Below are 18,787 nucleotides of genomic sequence, written 5' to 3' on the forward strand. Positions count from 1 at the left end.
CGCCCTGGGTGGGGACGCGGGGCGGGAGAGCCGCTTTGCGACAGTCCGGCAACAGCCCGCAGCGCGTACGAAAACACTTGTATAAAAACCATGTAAGTACATCAGGTGTACAGCAAGCGATAAGCTGTGGTGTGTGGGCGCAGAAGATGGATGGATTGCTGCTGCGACTGGGACAGGTTGCAGGGAGCGACGACGCTCGGCTGGACGCTGGGAAAGGTTCGCAGGCTCCCGGCCGCTGCCCTAACAACTTGTTCGCGCCGCCAGCGTTCGGCGGGGACGCAGCGAAGTCGCGCTGCGTGTTCCCTTTGCTGACGGCGGCAACCGCAGCCGCCGTCATCACAGATCCTTCGCCCACTTGTACTCTCCACCCTTCTCGAGCGCCTGAGGGAAGGGTCAGTGATCGGTGACTTAGGTCGCAGATGGTGGAATGTTGCGAAACCCACCCGTTTGTACGCCGGCCTGGGAGGGAGTGGTCAGTGGCGAAGAAGACGTAGATATGTAGCGCGGTACAATGCTCACCTTGCATGGGCACGGTTGACATACGCTTTCATCTTCGGGCCGATGAGGGACGCGTCGATGTCGGCCCAGAACTCGATGATGAACACCATCATGTAGTCGGCCGCGGTCGGTTCGCTCCCCCCTGCAATCCAGTCCCCACATTTGTTAAGGTGCGCCTCAATCTGGTTCGGAGTTACAGCATGCACCGGGCGTAGGTAGAGCGGGAAGCCGAAATCACTCACCATCTCGCGTGCACCTTGAGGCGAGGACCAATAAAAGCGGAGTCCACTGCCTTGAAAACCATGTTGAGAAGCCAGCGAATGAAAAAGGGGGCCTGTTTCGGGATAATTCCGAACACAAGCTTCATGACCAATATCGGTGCCAGGGAACCTTCTGAGTAATGTACATCTGCGAGAGGTCATTGCTATGAGTGAAGATAGCTGAACTTGAAAGTGCTTACAAAATAGATCATTGACGAACCCGGCTTCGGTCGCTTTTCCACGACCCTTTCCATATTTCTCGATGAGATAGACTGGGAAGCGCGGATAGACATCCATTTAGCAAATCTGTCAGGCAATTTAACGACCTCGGTTTTGTCCTCGACACCCGTCTAGCACTTTCACAGCCCTAACTTCCGAGATGCGATCGCACAGCAGGGGAACAAACTCACTAACAATGGCGCCACTCTCTGCTATATTCCGCGAGTCGTCCGTGATGACGGGAGCCGTTCCAAGTGGGTTGACTTCCTTTAACGCCGGCGGCGCGATGCCGTCGGGGAGGCGTTGGTACTTCTTGATTTCATAGGGCACCTCAAACCCTCCTACACATTTGGAAACCCCAATGAGAGGGAGCAGCCACTGCTTCAAAGGAGAGGATGGTGACATACCAGAAGCCACAAGATACGCTGTGAACGGGAGTCATTGAGGTGGTGAACAACGAGCTTCGTCGGCTCAGTGGTAGAAGCAGCCATCATGGTCGAGATCAGGAAGCTAAGCTTGCGAGGAGTGTGGGACGCACCGTTTATGTATGAGTATCCGTGCTACAGGCTGGCAGCATTAATAAGCCAGGGCATCCGTGCGGGGCGGACTGGCGGCCGAGAGCATCTATCCACGTCGGTCTCAACGAAGCTCCGAGGGATGTGAAGCTCAGGCAGGTCATGCGGCTGACCTTAGCGCGGCGTTTGTGGGAGAACACGCACATTGCCGTTGCAAAGTTCGTTCAGGTCGGATCAACATCCCAGACGCCATCGTCGCAATTCACCCACATGAATAGCGGAAGACGGCGAGCGGCATTGCATTGCATTGTATGCGCCGCCAGCACGAACGTTTGCAAATGAATGGGATGTACGTCCTTCAGCGAACCCTTCAAGTTGCCAGTCTGGAACAGATTGTATCGCCCGCTTATAAGTCTTGTGCTGCCACTCCACCGATGATGATAAGATGGGGGCGAAGGGTGAGAGGGAGTGTCGAGATGCCGTGTTGGGTGCAAGGGAATGAGAGTTGGTTGGCGAGAAATACAGCCGGGCCAGCGGTACCAGCATCCCAGGTCCCCATGCGGCGCCTGCGAAACTGGCATCCGTCTGATTCTGACTGCGACGTCGCGGCACACCTCCAAGCTCAAATCAAAGACTTTTCTCGCGTACGTTGTCTCTCTTCCGTGTATGGTGATGTCCAATGTGGATCCATTGGTCAGGCACGTCCGTTGCGCCCACCTCACTTCAAAGCGTATCCCTGGAACGTTCAATTCAGCCATGCTGGTGATCTCAATCGTAACCTCCCTGGTGCCGATGGCTCAAGCTTTCTCGTGGACATACACGCCTGCGGGAAAGATCTCTGGAGCGATCACCAATGCTGCGGGTGCGTACAAGCTCTCGGTCTCTGTGCGGTGTTCAGGATTGTGGGTATGGCTAGAAGTTCCCTCGCCGGAAGAGATCACCGCAGTTCTGCAGGGAGTTGGTGCGTATCGCGCCAACCTATACACGCACATCTATCGAATTTGACGACGTGCCGTCATTTGAATCTTAGGGTCCTTGGAGACGTACTCAAACAGGCCTGACTGTTTCCGGGCGGCGGCTAAGCGTATCCAAACTCGATGCAGCGAACTTGAGATAGACGAAGGAGCACGAGTTCAAGGTGCGTCTTCACCCTGTTCCACGAGGCCTTTCATGACACTATGACCGCATATAGCCGCACTTTCAATGACATTATGCGAAATCGCCACCGCCGAACACAATTCGCCACCCATGGAATGCGCTTCCTTCGGAGGGCAAGATGGCTCCCGCGGGGACACCTCGGCCCGACAATGTGTCTCGTAAGATCACCCCTTCCGACCATCATTCTAACAACGAGAGTTTGACGTTGAGTTTCTTCACAGGGCTCTGTCGCGTAGCGCGCAATACTGGTCTAGCTATTCCGGGTATCTTCGAGAAGTTGGTAAGTGAGGTTTAATGCGTAGTGGCATGAGGAGTTCCTGCTGAAACCGCAGAAGCCCAGTTGTGTTTTGCGTTTCAGCGATGGAACGACATTGGTATGCCCCCTTGTTACGTGAATCGGCCGCTAATCGTTCAACGCACCCCACTAGATACCGCAAAACAAGTGCACAGGAATGCCACGATGGAGGCGATTTTGGCTCTACGCGTCATCTCTGATCAACGAAGGGACATGCAAACAGCATGGGATGATTCGTCTGCCATCTTACAGGTTCGCATGCGGCTTGAGGTCTGCTTCTACTCGGCGCTGATCCGACGAGCGCAGACGATGCGAGAAGTAGTGCACGAGATACGTACAGCGGCGGTAGCTGCGGACGTGGCGTCTCGCGACAATATGGTCAGGACCAGTGCAAACTTTGACCAGGTGCGCATATATAGACCTAAATACTACGCACGAAGCTGACATCAGGAGATTTAGGCGTTTCTCGGGCTGCAAATCGCGACATCAGATGTAGTGGAGGATTTTGAGCGCGGGCATACAACCATGATCACCCAGGTACGTGACGGCTCCTACTGCAGTAGTGATATGATCCAATGGACAACATACAGATGAATGCCAGAATGTCAGAGGTAGTCGAGCAAGTACGTGGTCATATTGAAGTGGTATGAGGCTTGCTGAGTATAGGTATCCTTGTCTAGTTTGCGATCGTCTTGGGCAGCGTCGCGCGCACATTCGAACAAGACCTCAACGAAAGAATGGATAACGCCCACGCCCCTTTAATGCGTCAGATGGAGCTATGAACGAGCTAGCGGTATGAAACTTTCATTGTGTCTTTTTTCACTGCTCGCTCAACCGGGGGGCAGCTTCGTGCCGGTTCTCGGTTCTCGGCTCTCGAAGGAGCGTTTGGAACCTTGGAACAGGTACGAGTGGCATCATATCCATGAAGACTGAATATTAGAACTAGTGCAGGTCGCTACGAGTCTCACCGGGGCATACAGAAATCAAATGCAGTGTTGGATTGTCGTATCAGCATGCAATAACCGTCTCTGAGAAGCACGCGGACCTCCTTCGTCTGAGCGACACTTTGTCCGGATCATTGACGGACATGCTGGAACAGACCCATACAGAGCGCGAGAGATCAATGCACCATGACTGCAATGAAGGAGAGTCTGGATCGCAGCACAGATGACTGGGGCACTGCGTTAGGACCCTGGCTGCAGCACGCTGCAGTCCACATACTTCGAGGTGCGTCGATTGGTTATGGAATGCCAACACTGAATACCACCGGCTTCTGCAGTGAACCCTGCCTCGTTTCAGCAACCGGTCTTTTCCGCGCTCCGTGCTACTGCAGTAGTGGTCCGCGCTCTCATCGCTCTCACCACCTGGGCTACTACGGTGAGTTTTCACATACTCGTGCCACTCCCTTCCTAGTGTGACGAGGCATCACGTATTATAGACTGTCTTTGTGTTCCTCTTCTCGACCAGGGCTTTGCTTCGACTTCCTTGCAGGCTTGGCCGCCGCGAAGATCGCTTGCTGGAACCCTTGCCGACAAGTGCAACAAGCCTGCTGCCGGGCTTCGAATGCTGCAGGAGCTTCTAGTCGACGTGCATACCCTCTGCATCAGCACCATCCATAGCAGCTACTGGCCGCACTGGGAGGGTTTCTCGGATTCCGGATCGGCTTTGTCGACAGGCTTCACTGCAGTGCTAGAGTCCATCCCTTGGGCGTCAGATCTCTGGCCGTAAATAGCTTCTAGCCCTAACCCCTGTCAGACACCATTCGTCCATATCACAAGTTTTGATCGCGCCAGTGACATTAAAACTGTATCGTGTGGCACAGATATTGCCCAATGCAGCGTGTGTTCCGGTGATAGATGGGTGTATGCATGCGTTGGTGTCGAAACGCCTCCTGGTTACTCTAACGCCCGTCATCAACAAGGAAGTAATGGAACTATAAACAGTGCGGTCAAGCTCAAAGCCCAAACCGTATATTGGTCTGTCAGCGACTCCAGCTGAATTGTGTGCGCGCCCGCGCCCGCCACTCTTCTTCCAAGACCACCATCTGCTCGCCACCAGCACACTCCCGCTCGGCCTCCCGTGCGCGCAGATGTCACGCGAATCCGAAACAACGCTGGTGCACACATTACCGGCTCATAGCCTACCGCGGGGCTGGTATGACCGAGACGCGCGTGCGCGAGACGGCGTCTGCGCGACAAAGCACACGCTCGCGGGTGCTGTGGTAGTCCAGTCACCCCCCGGCCGCGAACACAGTCCGCCCCGGATCCGCCGCCCACCCGCAGGGCCGCCACTGCTGGCACATACATCATCGTCATTTGTGCGCCCAAACGCGGCCAGCGAGCGCTCTGGGGTAAGTCTGCTTTATTATATTCTGCGCTGGGCCCGAGCGCTGACTGACTCCGGGTCCTTTCTCGACATGACTCCTGGTGGTCGCCCCGGCTCCGCGCCGACTCGCATTTGTCTCGCGGCTCCTGACGCCACCTCGCAGCACGCCCCCCGAGGCCTCCACGACGTTTTCCGTCGTCCCACTACTACCACGATCACCGCGCCACGACGGGATACTGGCGTGGATATGACGGCAGGGAGGCCCGTGACGACATACCGCAGTATGATTCAGGCGCTTCATATAAGGGCGCCTGGGTGCCGGGCCCTCCTCAGGTCAGTTCCTGCAGAAACGAGGCTACTCACCTTCTTCGTCTTCCGGCTCTTCGGCTTACGCGTGGTCTTGCCGAAATGCAGAACATCAGGCGTGACCGCGAGGTATGTTGGGAGTATATGGGCGGGCGCTGCACATGGGGACCCCACTGCAAATATTTGCATCCCGCGGTGCGTGTCATGAGCGTGACTCGCATGGGAGAAGGGCCTACTAATGTGTACATGCAGAAGAGTGAGCGAACCAACGCGAACGCTACTAGATCCCCGCACACACCACCGCAACCCACTGTCCCGCATGCACCTCCATCCCCGTCACATACCTCCGCACATCAAAACCCGCCTCCACTGTATCTCCCCAAAACGGAGTCCCCCTGGACATCAGCTGAACAACTGACTGTGGAGCAGCTCCTGGCCAAGCTTGCCAAGGGCGGAACTTACACGGATAGATTTAACGTATCCCACACCTTGAATGCCACAACTCTGGCCGATCACGACTCTGTTTCAGACACCTCTCCCACCATGACCCGTCGAAGTCTTCCTTCAACGCAGGGCGCCAAACCTCGGTATCCAGAGCACCGCGGTGGTCCATCGTCAAGCGTGCTGGCAGGTGCTCCTCATCCAGAGCCTGCACTATATATCGCCAGGCCCTCAGGCGAACCCCGAAATATCACATCACCAGTGGAGGAATCCACTCCTCCTAGCAAAGTAATTGATTGTTCTCTCGGTCCTGTGTGTATGTTCTAATGATGCTTTGTGTTCGCAGAAAACGGAAATATGTATGAACTATACTGGGGGCATGTGTCAGTGGGGGGAAAGATGCCGAGGTACATGTGCAGCATGTGCCATCTGCGGGGGCCCGACATCGTCGACTCCCTGCCAGGCAAGGGTGATGTATTTTGCGAACTTTCAATTCGCTGATTGTGGCGTTGCAGCGTAATATCGCTCCGATAAAATGTAGCAGCACACATATCTTACATCAGGATGGCCACGATCCACACGCCCACTCGTCTGAACAGCACTGACGAAGGTAATGAATTTTCATGTATGTCTATCGAGGCATTGACGTTATTTCCAAGGCGCTCCCCACGGGCAGGACGGCCAGTTTGCTACTAGACGCCGGTAAGAATTCTAGAACAATCAATAGCATACGGTACTAACTTGCGTCGGCAGGTGCCACCGGGCTGGGTGACCCTTCCAAAGTATGTGTGCCGAGATTTTTTCTTCAAACACGAATGCCATCGCGGCGAAGGCGTTTGCCGTTCTGGCACGTATCTCGGGATCAACTGTCCACGCTCAACCCAGTTGTCGCTGCCGGTGGGGAGTTGATAGTCGATGCGGGGAGGACCAGCGGTCGCACGCCCTCGCCTCCGCCGGAGCCGGTGGTAGATCTGTCGCGTGAGAGTCAGACCGATAACAAGTCCAAGTAAGTGATTATCATCACCGTTTGTCTCCTCTGTCTCAATCCCTTTGCCATAGGGGCACGGATGCCGCGGGCCAGCGTGGCAAGTCCCGTACAAAGGTGCGTGGGGTCTACTGCCCTAAAACCACGTTTTCAGTCTATCGTTACAGAAGAAACCCGACGATTCAGTCGATGAGACGCCACGGCTGGCCGGGAAGAAGGAAGGCATACCCCTAAAGGCCGAAAACAGCAAGCAGAAGTCTGTTCATGGTGCAAATGCCTCGCTCAAAGAGGTGGGATTGTCGAAGGGAAAAACAGCGACATCGACAGGGCGTTCCAGCCATCGTCCGGAGAAGCCATCGAAATCTATACAAAAGCCAGGTTCGAACGGTCAACCCAGACAATCAGCACTGAGCTCTGGTACAACTCAGCAAAGCTCTTCGCTTCCCGCTTGTGGGCCGCCTACTCGAACCCCGTCTGCCGATATCACTAAGGCGCCGAGTGCAACGACAGTGTCAACAGTCGCGCGTCACCTTCAATCCGCAAATGGCGCGAGCAGTCGGCTCCTCCTCAGACCCCTGCTACCATTGACGGAGACACCGAAAGCGAAGATGACACGGTACCGTCTTCTAGGGTGAGCTCCACGTCCCACATTGACCTACAAGTTTCTGATCCTGCTTGAGCAGCTTTGGTCTCGCACGGTGTCTGCCGAAACATCACTGACATCCGTGGAGGAATCTTCGACTTCAACCGTCACGACCGCGACCACAGCGGCAACTGCAAAGTTGTGTTGGGACTTCCTCAACGGAAAGTGCACCAGACGGCGATGCCTATACTCTCACGCACTCATCCGTGGGAAGGACGAGGATCTGACAGCGCAGGTAAGAACTTCGTTGGCTTGGATAGAGAACCATCGTTTACATGACTACAGGTCGTCGCCCCCTCCCTACCTGAAGCACATAGTGTGGGCGCCGCCATACGCATCATAAGTCATTGCGCTGACACCGTCACCCATCTATCTAGACTCCGATGGAAGAGGAGATTATCGTCGCAGTCATGGATTCAGTGAAGGTGAAGCTTGGCTCTGGCTTTGATGTCAAACAAGTCCGAACAGGCTTCGAGACACGGCAAATGTCCTCGGCGGTGTCCCTTCCATTATCTCTCCTCCAGAGGTTCGTACAGCTCTGAGCCCACTTGGCGACGTTGTGAACGTGCTTCTTTTCGACGAGCCTCGGAACCCAGAAACCTTCTCCTACAGTGTAACCTTCGCCATAGCAGACGAAGCAACTGAAGCGGTGAACGCTTTGGACGGCTCGACACTGTTTGGCGCTACAGTTTCTGCCCGGCTTCAGCATCAGAAGACCAAAGTTGTCGGCGGCGGCACTTTCCACGATGGCGACGTACTCTTCCAGCTTCCAACAGCAAGGACGACTGCTTACGTAGGGTACAAGACCGAAAAGGCTGCCTCGACAGCGATGACGAACGCCATGAAGCAGGACCTCCGCGGCATGCAAGTGTTGGCCCAACGCTACAACGGAGTTCCACAAGTCGGCCAATTCAACGTCAAGTACGAATTTCTCCCAGCGAACGCCACCGTGAAGGATTTGGCGCGTTGGGGAGAGTACGAGGCTGCCCCCATGTTTGAGCGGCCCAGCTACCAGTCAAGTCATAACGCTGTCATGGCACTGAGGCGTCGACTGGAGGAGTTTGGCGAGGTATCCGTTAACGTTCCTCCAGGTCCGCACCGCACGATGTTTCCCTCTGGGCGCACTTCAAAGATCCTTCGTCTGCGGCGTCCGCGCGCGAAACCCTCCATGGATGCACTCCTCCGTACACAGGAAAAGGAAGGATATTTGCCCATCATTACCGGTCGTTGCTATACACGTTATCTCGGGGCAAGTTCAAGCTAATAAATCAAGATCTGGTCGAGCTACAGGCGTTTCTCAATAGCGCATACAGCACCACGATATCCATTGACGACAAAAACCCCCCACCTGGACCTATCACGATCAGGCTTGCGTCAGAGAATCCATCAGGGATACCCAACGCTAAAGCCGCCTTCGATCGCATCCTGCACGGTGAGAAGATCACGGAGAACGGGCAGACGGTCTGGAACGACTTCTTCGAGAGCACGGCAGGGGTTCAGTTCCTCGCAGACGTCGAGAAAGAGATCCCTAGGGTCAGAATCAACCGCGACCACCGTCGACGCACGCTCGTGCTCTTCGGGCCAGAACCATTCCGCTCCAATGCTCGTAAGGCCATCCTCGCCCGGCACCGTCTCCTCACAGCCCAGCGTCAGCGGCACTATCGTCTCGCATGGGACCTGATTGGCTCATTCCTGAGCGAAGACCTTGCGAGCCTCAAGAAGGAGCTCGGAGACGAGAACGTACGGTTTGACTCCCTCACCAAGGAGCTCGTCGTTGATGGCGACGAAGACGCGCAGAAGACCGCGAAGCTGGCTCTTCAAGACGCCACCCGGCGCCGCGGCCAGGCTCCCCGGGTCTCCCACTCCGATGGCTGTCCGGTCTGCCTGAGTGAGCCCTCGCATCCCGTTCTCTCCCATGCGGCCATCGTTGGTGCACACCCTGCCTCAGCGCCTTCCTCAATGCCGCATCCGATGTTCAGACGTTCCCCTCACCTGCCTTGGCGACAGCGCCCGTTGCACGCATCGCATCCCACTGAGCGTCGTGCGACAGCTCCTCACCCCGGACGGCTTCGACGCGCTTGCCCGCGCTGCGTTTGATATCTACATCCGCTCGCGCCCGAAGGAGTTCCAGTACTGCCCAACGCCGGACTGCCCCCAGGTGTACCGCGTCCCGGGAAAGCGCCTCGCCCCGCCCCTGTTCGACCACCAGCCCCGCTCCCACTCCCAAAGCGAACAGGAAGGGCAAATCCCGTCAAGATCCCCCGCCCCCTACCCCTGCGCCCGCACCTACGCTTCCTCCGGTGCTGCAGTGTCCGTCGTGCCTCGTGCGTGTCTGCGGGGCCTGCGGGGCGGAGCACCATGAGTCTCGCTCCTGCCAGGACACCTCGCCGGCGGACGAGGCGCAATTCGTGGGTTGGAAGTCGGGCCACGATGTCAAGGACTGCCCGAAGTGCAAGGTCCCGATCGAGCGCGAGGCGGGATGCAACCACATGACGTGCGCGCGCTGCAAGACGCACATCTGCTGGGCATGCCTCGAGACGTTCGAGACGAGCGGGGAGGTGTACGGGCACATGCGCGCGATCCATGGTGGGATCGGCGGCCTGGACGCGCATCTCTGAGGGCCGGCCGGGAACCGCTATGGTCGCCGATAGGGATGGTTGCCGGGGAGTGTGTCTTGTTGTACGTATTAGTTTGCTGTCTCGTGTTCGCTGGGTCGGTCCGAGCTAATGGCTACTGCCGTCGTTTAGGTCTGTTGCTTCCGTGCCTGCGTATCGCCTCGATGCAGTTCTCCCACTTCTCCATGACTCCACTGTGTGTGCTTCGCGGATACCAGATACCCCAATGTAATTGTACTAGGACCCGACGTTATCTCCGCCACCGATCACCCTCATTTTTATCTGCTCTACCCGTCCTACGACTCCCCTGTACTACTACGTCTCCGGACGATGTCCCATTATTCATACCTTTACGCCACCCATCGACGAGCGAGACAGGAAGGATATACAGGACCTCTGGAGGTCGTGAAGATGATCGCCTTGGTGCCTCGGCGGCGAGGGCCTTTTTGAACTTCATCCAGCGAATGGAGGACGCACTTATTATTTGAAGTTATTAAGCGCGGTGAGAGAGCATACTTTCAGCAAAGAGGAGCGAATCCTGCACTGAAAACTTGAGCCGTAGCAAAGCTCGACCCGCCCCCCGCCACGCTTCGGTGATTGATGGACTCTCATCAGGCCAGCGACAGGCGTCCAACGTTCAACGGCCACCTCGCCACCGATCTATTAGTATGTAGACCATCAGACGCACACATGGAACCATTCTACTGCGGGTCATACAAAGCCGCGTCCTCGAGGTCGAGGCGTTGAGCTCTGCCAGTAGAAGGCTGAGGGGAGTACCTGCTGCACTATGGCAGATGTCATTAACGTGGCAATATGTGGACAGGCCCATACAACAGTCACAACGAGGAGCATCACATACGGTCCACATCGATCCCAATACAAGGAAAGCGGTCCACAGTCCCTGATCCACTGATTCCCATGCCCAAGAAGACACTTAGAGGCCGCCACCCTCAAAACCTGAGCTCAAAGGAGTAGCTGCCCGGCCAGCGCCCCGGCCAACCCCGCCATCGTTGCAACGAGGCCTAGGCCTGCCGCACGGAGCGCTGCGCCATGCCAGGACTGTTCGACGCACCGCGGTTAGGTCGCGGTGTTAGGAGGGCGTTCCTGCAGCTGCTGAGGCGACGAGTGCGGCCTCAAAGGCATGCGCGCAGACGTAATTGATTACGACGGAGGCGTTGTCGTATGCGGGACCTCCGGGGGCCGAGACGTCACAGGTGCCGGTGCAGGTCTTTTGGTAATCAACATCCGAGCCGGCCCTATCAGGAGCACGAGCGTCAGCTTAAAGTATACCGGCGCACGAGCAGAAAAGGGACAGAAGGGAATAGTGGCCCAGTGGGGGTCAAACCGAAACGAGACCCACCACTGACCGCAGAGCGCGATATCGATGACGACTGGCTGCGGAGTAAAGTAGTTTGGGAGGGTGAGCAGTCGCGAGGAGTCACCGGATAGCTTGCGGAAGGTAAACCCCAGGAAGGGATGTCGACGGAAGACTTATTCTCTTTAGTGAGCCCCGCAGGGACCTCACCTCACTAAGGCATGCGTATATGCGTCAGAACAGGGCTATTCTCAGAGGCAGATAGCAGGGGTCCTGGAGTCGCCCAAGGTTCTGGCGGATAGGGGATAAAACTCACTGTCCAGAACTACATGTTGATGCCTTTTTCGTCAAGCTGCATCACCGTCAACGCTCGCGAAGGCCTCATCGGAGCCGTTCGGCTTTGTCTCGAGAACTGTGCATCCGGTATTGTCACCACAATTCGTGAAGCCGATTCCACGGATTTGCATGATCATGCTCGTCGTTTTGCAGCCTGTGGGTGTGTGTATAGCCATCTGGTTCGCTTGCTGGAGGTCAATGCCTTCGATGGTATCTATCTCCCCACTATCGGGCCAAACGGGTCCCTGGGTCCAGAAGGTGAACCACACGGAGCATCCATAGTATATACTTACGGGAGGTGTCACTTACAAACTGCCAAAAGCATCCGATTCCTTGGTGGTGACACGGACCTGAGATGGCGTGTTCAGACGCGGGAAGTGTCGACTGAAGCATAAGAGACACACCGTGTTCCTGTTTTCCTCCTTGGGCACAATCGTCGTGTTGTCGACGCGGATGATGGCTGGTTCGGCGTGGTTGACATGCGTGAGGTGTTCCGCTGCTGCCTCAGTGTCGTTGAGCCACCAAACATTGCCTATATTCGGCCGAATGAATTTCTGTTGCAACGACTGAAAGGTTTGTACTCACTGAGGAAGGTTGTCCCAGGAGCCATAGAAGTCCCGCCGGTTGAAGGTGTCGCCTGCGTAGCCAGAGAGCTGGCTAGTGTCGTGTCTAGTTATCCGAGCCCCACCAGGCCGGACCCCCGTCTATATCGTCTGGAAAGACACTACGGCTATACCTGCCATGTGGGCCGAGCGCCATGCAGTGACTGCGAGGGAGGCGGAGAAAGCGTCCGCAGCCGCAGCGTGCAGGCGCTCGGAGCTGTGATCGTACGGAGCACGTGGGGCACTCATCCTCTGGATGGAAGGAGGTGATGTTCTCGATGGTAGACGTCTTGCGGAGGACGCGTCGAAGGGCGATTGGAGGGCGATGGACCAGAGCGCTGTCCCCGCCGTCCCGCGTGCCCTCCTACGCCGATGGCCGCAAGCGGGGCCCTCAGTGTCTGTCTCGGCCCGACGGCCGTTCGACACACCTCCCGCCTGTGCCACCGGTAACAAACACCCCAAAACACAACCAAGGCTGGGCTCGGAGGAGCTCGACGTCCAGCGCGTCCGTTCTGTCCTGCTCTTTGTCCCTCTGTCTTGTCGCTTTGGCCAGCGAACCAAGCTCGCCGCTTCTTGTCTAGGCACCGACCCCGGCCAGCTCGTCTCGCGAACTCGATCAATTGTGTCCGAGCGCATATAGTGCCATCCACGAACGGAACCCTCTTCCGCACCCACACGCCCACCAGTACCAGCTTCCTGCCTCCCACCGCGTATATATCGGCCACTCTCTGCGAGAAACAGGGCGCAGACCCCGGCCAGCCTGGTGAGCCTCTCCCCTCCTTCCTCCCGCGGCGCTTCTGACCGCGCTGTATGCCGCAGACAGCCAAAGCCAGGACAGTTCGCCTCTGCAGCACATCCGTCGCCCATAATCAGCTCCGATCCACGCCGCTCTCCCCTCGACGCGTCTCGCCTGTCGACGTCCACTCCCATCTGCTGTCATCGCTCTCTCCCTGCACAGGCTGCAGACCTACCCGCGCCGCTCCCTCGGGGTGTTCTCTGCCTCGTCTTCTCCCCGGCCCCGCTCTCGTGAATACAGCGAGATCCGGCTCTTCTAGTACTCTCAATCTGTATATCTATGCGAGTCTCTATAGAAAGCTCTAATCGTCAACACACACCCGCTCACCGTCCCCCGATCATATCCCACTCCCACTCTTAATCATGGCCCATGTCATGAAGCCTGGCGCACACGGTCCCTATGCCAGCAACACTTTCATACCCACTGCTAACCATGGATGGGTCCACGCCGGCTACTACGCCAGTGCCCCTTTCAACGCCGCTCCGCCACCCGTTCCTACTGGGATGAACCCTCAGACCTGGATGAGTGGTCAATGGCAGCCCAACCTCCAATTTCGACCCTCTACGAGTGCCCCTCCCAACGGCGTACAGATGTGGGCACCCCATCCAGGCTGGGGCCCGGCTGCGATGCAAGCCGCGATGCAAATGCAACAGCAACAGCAGCAACCACACAATCCGTTCAAACGCATCCCAAATCCTGGAGATCACACCTACTGGGCAACCCAGCTAACGAATAATGGGCTTGGTCTCGAGAACATGCATATCAAGTGCGCTTTATCATGACTTAGCATGGAACGCGAGCTGATCTTTGGGCTTCTGTAGGGACGATACTCCCCCTAGCGACAGGCATATCAAGGACGGACCTAATGGAGCGCCGCATACACCGTGGGTATGGGTGCCGAAGGATCTGAGCGCGGATGAAAGTACGTCGAACATCGCGACTGGGGTACAACAGCCTGCTGGGTCCAACAACAAGGATCTTCCTCCCCCTCCCACCTTCGACGATCACTCCCGCTCCGCCAGCGGCTCCCATCCGCTGTCTATTCGTCCCCCGACTCCTCCCAACGCATCACATTCCAGGCAAGCTCAAGATCCGGATTCCCGAGTGCCCCTGCGACCATGTCGTCATACTCCAGCTACATGCAGCAGCAACAACAACGGGACCAGCAACAACGGGAGAGGGAGAGAGAGAGCGAACGGGAGAGCGAACGGGAGCGTGAGCGGGAGAGGAGGGAGCGGGAGAGGGAGCGGGAGAGGGAGCGGAGCGGGAGAGGGAGCGGGACCGACGGGAGCGGGAACGAGGCCGAGAGCGGGAGAGAGAACGACAAGCCCATTGGGATGGTGTGCTACCTCCCCGACGCCGTTCTCGGGATGTCTCACCCAGGCCACCTGAAGAGCCTCAGGTCAGGGTCACTTTGCGCGATCTTCGCACCTACACGGCACCTACGACATCGACATCCTCTTCAGCGTCGGCCGCAGCAGCTGCAGCCCATGCCGCTCGCAGTGCCACCACACCCGCACAGCAAGATATGGACCACGAGAAGGAAGCATACAGCTCACGCCGTGAGCTTCATACAACCTTTTCCCCCAACATCATCCGCACCCCCGATCACTACTCCTCGCCCCCTTCAAATCGTCCAAGTGAGGATTTCGATCGCTTAGATCGTGAACGTACCCCCTCTCGGTCCAAGGTGCCGATCTACATGGAAACTACGACACCAACGCCTACACCTCCGCGCCGCACAGCTCCTTCGCGCTCCAACAGCATAAGCAAGCAGTCCCCCGGTACCGCCTCTGGATCGTCCTCATCGGACCCACCTGGCCTCTGGCTTGGCTTGCTCACTGCCTCAGAGGAGCCCATTAGTCTTCTTAGCCCGTTGGTCAACACAGAGTCACCGCCGAAGGGTTTCGATTTGCATCGTCGCGGCTCGTCGCGGAGTCACACGCATCCGGCACCTGAAGATCGCAATGAGCCAACAGCCTACGGCAGACTCCTGGACGAAGCAGACCTGAGGAAATACACTCAGACCCCGCGGTATGAAAACGACCGACCGCGCGATCGGTCTCGTGTCCGTGAAACGGAATCGCGCTGGGATAGAGATTCACAAGCCACTCCAACTCCATCCCAGCAGAATACTCACGCTCGTACCCCACCGTCTGGCCGAACCCCACCGTCGGGACGTACACCTCCTTCTGCTCGTTCGCCTTCAACACGTCCATCACCTGAACACGGCTCCTCTCATTCCCGCCAGATATCCCGTAGCCAGACGTTCCCTGTCATCAACCAGTCTTCCACTACCTCTCCTCCGTCTGCGTCTCGTTACACTCCTTCTACTTTTGCTCAACCGCAACATTCTTCTTTCACCACCAGCACCTCATACAGCAGCAACACCCGTACTTCGCCCAACGAGAAGTCCCGGTCTCGGGCCCCGTCGCCCTACCGTCCATCACACAATCCACTTCCTCGACCTCCTGTGATATCGCCATACACCGAGCAACATGTCCCTTCCCGCGCACAGGCAAGCAAGATAAGCTCGTCGTCCGCTTCCGCCGCAGCCGCGGCGGCTGCAGCACAACAGAGCTCACATCCCAGGCGTCAAGTTCGGATGGGCTTCTGGAACAAGCGCGGCGACCATCTGTACTTCACGGAGTATGGCGAGAAGTATGTCGTGTATGCCCCGAGAGCGCTGGCGAACCCGTCGGACCTCAAGGATTACCCCAACCCTATCGAAGGATGGCGCAACCATCGCGGCGAGACTGTGAAGTACGACCCCAATGTTCCCGAGCTTATAGACTCACGGGGCAGTAATCCGATTCGGCCTTATGCAGAGGTGAGTTTTTCGCGCTCTTTCGACGCGTGCGCGCAACTTATGAGTGTTGTTGCCGTAGTTCTGTCACATGATCGATGTCTGAAACGGACAGTGCGCTCGTATCCTCTTTGCTTGACATCCTGTAAGCTATCTCGAACGGACGCAAGACGGCCTCTGTTTGTCGTTCCTCTTGACTCCTGTTGTCCTTTTAGCCCATGGTCGGCCCTCTATCTATGTGCCTCGAATGTACCGATAAACATTACCTGGATCCACCACACTGTCCGACACTGAATTATCGCCTCCCCCCTCTGTCCTTTTCGTCTTCGCCCGTCTCCACTGCTCCATATCACTCATTCCGCCTTCATCGTTCCCGCGCCCCTCAACTCTTGTTCGGTTCGCAGCCCTCGACGCAACAACTCACCTTGTGGTATACAATTATCCATGTATTTCCTGCCCAACATACTCCCCATGTACTGGTATCTCTTCGACGCCTCGGGCGCTCCCGCATTCCACACACTGTTAGCATCACATCTCGAGGGTTTTGTCCCTGGCCGCATTGCATGGCGCAGTGAACGACTTTGGATTCCGATCACCGTGTTTGTAAGATATGAGTAAATGCCGAACAGATGGTTCTGGTGCTCGTGAGGAAAGCCGTTGACGTTGCAACTCCCGACGTTCGAGGAGCGCGGTGTCGCTTTTGTGGGCTTGTGTGGCTCATTGAGACACCTTCCTCTCGGCGGCCTCTTCTGTCCTTCTTCCAAGTCCCGCGTGTCACCGGTGTCTCGTCGAGATGTCAGTACTTGTCAGTGGTCGTGTGTGGAGGTCGCGTTTGTCCCAAATGCACAGACGCCGAAGCCCCGGCCCGGGCGAATAGCCGACCACAGCGGAAATTTATGGATCCCGTCCACCGACGAGCGGCGGCGCGCCTTCGTCTGTGGGGCCAGAGTCACCCGCGTCGTCGCACTCTTGGCACCCACCACATCTGCATCATGACTACTGCTTGACGGGGCTCGCTTGCACCAACAGATACCCTCTGCATACCCTCGCGGTCACGCTACGACTAATTCCTGCGGTTTTCTTTGACGGTCCGCGGTCACCACTTCAATCCTCGACACATCCAACGAACCCCCGTGGTTGAAGTTGCCACCACATGGAGGCCTCGCCACTACCCAGCCCGGCGACGGAGGACTCGATCACCATCCGGGCGATGAAGGACATCGCGTTCGGGAGCACGGCGGGGATATGCTCCAAGGTGTTCGAGCACCCGTTCGACCTCACCAAGGTCCGCCTCCAGGCGCAAGTGCTCGACGCGACGGCGCGCTTCAGTGGTCCGCTCGACTGCCTCGCCCAGACGTGGCGCAAGGAGGGCGTGCGCGGGCTCTACCGGGTGCGTGGCCTTCCCCCTGCTTTTCGTCACCGTTCGCTTCTCGTGTCGGAGGAACGCTGACGGCGACGCTGCGTCCGCAGGGCCTGCCCGCGCCGATCGTGGGCGCGATGGCGGAGAACGCGACGCTCTTCTGGACGTACACCGAGATCCAGAACACGCTCCGGTGGTCGCTCGGGACCCCCGACCTCTCCCTGCGCCAGCTGGCGTGCGCAGGCGCGGGCGCGGGCGCGGTGACGAGCTTCGTCCTGTGAGTCGCCCTTGCTTTTTCTCGCATCCGTGTGCCCGCGCGCAGGAACGCCGACGCCGCCCCTCTCCCGCAGGACGCCGATCGAGCTCGTGAAGTGCAAGATGCAGGTGCAGATGCTCATCGCGCCGACCTCCTCCGCGCCGCTCCCCGGCCCCCTCGCCGTCCTCGCCGGCGTCGTGCGCGACACGGGCCTGCGCGGGCTCTGGCTCGGGCACACCGGCACCCTCCTCCGCGAGACCGGCGGCGGCGCGGCGTGGTTCGCGGCGAAGGAGGGCGTCGCGGGGGTGCTGCTCCGCCGGCGCGGGCTCGCGCCGACCGCGCGCGGCGAGCTGCGCGCGTGGGAGAGCGCGGCGGCGGGCGCGTGCGCCGGCGTCGCGTACAACGTCGCCCTCTTCCCCGCGGACACCGTCAAGAGCGCGATGCAGACCGAGGCGGAGCTGCGCGGGCCGCGCGCGGGCGGCGGGCGCGCGACGTTCGCGGGTACCGCGCGGGACATGTGGCGCAAGGGCGGGCTGAGGGGCTTGTACGCGGGCTGTGGGATCACGGTCGCGCGCGCGGTGCCGAGCAGTGCGCTCATCTTCATCATCTACGACGGGCTCAGCAAGCGGTTTAGCTGAGGGAGAAGGCTGGGTTGGTATCGGGCCCTCGACGGGCGTAATCGACATCAAAAGTATCACGACTGCGATGTATGTACTTATCCTATAGATCATAGAGCCGTAATCTACATAGAGCAAGCCTGTCGACGACGCCAAGTTCACCATATGTGCAGCGCGGTTCGTAATGCGCTTCCGCACATACAGCTTCGTCCCCTGTCTGTGGAGTTCCTCGCTGGAGCCCTCACCCTTTATTCGACCATCTGGTAGGTACGCTCTGGAGAACGCCGCCTATTCCAGTGTTTGCTTGTCGGCCTGTCTGGGGTCGCAGCGTATGATCTCCGCCCTCCCAACGGTCGCTTTATGTAATTGCAATATAAAATTCTCGTCGGACCCCATCTGCATCGTCCAACCGTCGAGTTCGCATCCTCGGGTCACCATG

At 57.8% G+C, this 18,787-nt stretch overlaps 7 protein-coding genes across 7 annotated transcripts; 5 read left to right on the top strand and 2 right to left on the bottom strand.

Moving 5' to 3' along the window:
- Window positions 1-336: 336 nt before the first annotated feature.
- On the bottom strand, window positions 337-1,471 carry BXZ73DRAFT_88389 (uncharacterized protein; the record flags this gene model as incomplete). Its single annotated transcript, XM_048024928.1, has 6 exons — window positions 337-381; window positions 540-680; window positions 755-906; window positions 959-1,030; window positions 1,169-1,307; window positions 1,385-1,471. 6 exons carry the CDS (start codon window positions 1,469-1,471, stop codon window positions 337-339), a joined length of 636 nt encoding a protein of 211 aa, XP_047880944.1.
- A 948-nt stretch (window positions 1,472-2,419) lies between these two features.
- Window positions 2,420-3,197, top strand: BXZ73DRAFT_7972 (uncharacterized protein; the record flags this gene model as incomplete). Its single annotated transcript, XM_048023147.1, has 6 exons — window positions 2,420-2,453; window positions 2,523-2,630; window positions 2,685-2,808; window positions 2,872-2,930; window positions 2,986-3,024; window positions 3,079-3,197. Coding segments are annotated over 6 exons (483 nt in total), but the record flags the coding sequence as incomplete, so codon positions are not given.
- Window positions 3,198-4,075: 878 nt separating this feature from the next.
- BXZ73DRAFT_98440 (uncharacterized protein) lies at window positions 4,076-4,673 on the top strand (the record flags this gene model as incomplete). The annotated part of the gene is made up of 3 exons (XM_048027686.1): window positions 4,076-4,172; window positions 4,225-4,322; window positions 4,437-4,673. 3 exons carry the CDS (start codon window positions 4,076-4,078, stop codon window positions 4,671-4,673), a joined length of 432 nt encoding a protein of 143 aa, XP_047880946.1.
- A 1,908-nt stretch (window positions 4,674-6,581) lies between these two features.
- On the top strand, window positions 6,582-10,263 carry BXZ73DRAFT_75186 (uncharacterized protein; the record flags this gene model as incomplete). Its single annotated transcript, XM_048022166.1, has 12 exons — window positions 6,582-6,627; window positions 6,677-6,719; window positions 6,850-7,023; window positions 7,077-7,119; window positions 7,170-7,380; window positions 7,494-7,633; window positions 7,686-7,880; window positions 8,023-8,171; window positions 8,258-8,736; window positions 8,838-9,533; window positions 9,625-9,841; window positions 9,882-10,263. The coding sequence occupies 12 exons, from the start codon at window positions 6,582-6,584 to the stop codon at window positions 10,261-10,263; spliced, it is 2,775 nt and encodes a 924-aa protein (XP_047880947.1).
- Window positions 10,264-11,922: 1,659 nt separating this feature from the next.
- On the bottom strand, window positions 11,923-12,521 carry BXZ73DRAFT_75187 (uncharacterized protein; the record flags this gene model as incomplete). Its single annotated transcript, XM_048022167.1, has 4 exons — window positions 11,923-12,199; window positions 12,221-12,261; window positions 12,316-12,443; window positions 12,497-12,521. The coding sequence occupies 4 exons, from the start codon at window positions 12,519-12,521 to the stop codon at window positions 11,923-11,925; spliced, it is 471 nt and encodes a 156-aa protein (XP_047880948.1).
- A 1,150-nt stretch (window positions 12,522-13,671) lies between these two features.
- On the top strand, window positions 13,672-16,221 carry BXZ73DRAFT_75188 (uncharacterized protein; the record flags this gene model as incomplete). Its single annotated transcript, XM_048022168.1, has 6 exons — window positions 13,672-14,075; window positions 14,131-14,231; window positions 14,264-14,649; window positions 14,712-15,343; window positions 15,680-16,139; window positions 16,198-16,221. 6 exons carry the CDS (start codon window positions 13,672-13,674, stop codon window positions 16,219-16,221), a joined length of 2,007 nt encoding a protein of 668 aa, XP_047880949.1.
- Window positions 16,222-17,268: 1,047 nt separating this feature from the next.
- Window positions 17,269-18,369, top strand: BXZ73DRAFT_41955 (mitochondrial carrier; the record flags this gene model as incomplete). The annotated part of the gene is made up of 3 exons (XM_048018866.1): window positions 17,269-17,505; window positions 17,586-17,752; window positions 17,826-18,369. 3 exons carry the CDS (start codon window positions 17,269-17,271, stop codon window positions 18,367-18,369), a joined length of 948 nt encoding a protein of 315 aa, XP_047880950.1.
- Window positions 18,370-18,787: the final 418 nt, after the last annotated feature.

This window comes from Epithele typhae, assembly GCF_022376455.1.
Source record: "Epithele typhae strain CBS 203.58 chromosome Unknown BXZ73scaffold_7, whole genome shotgun sequence".
Taxonomy (NCBI): domain Eukaryota; kingdom Fungi; phylum Basidiomycota; class Agaricomycetes; order Polyporales; family Epitheliaceae; genus Epithele; species Epithele typhae.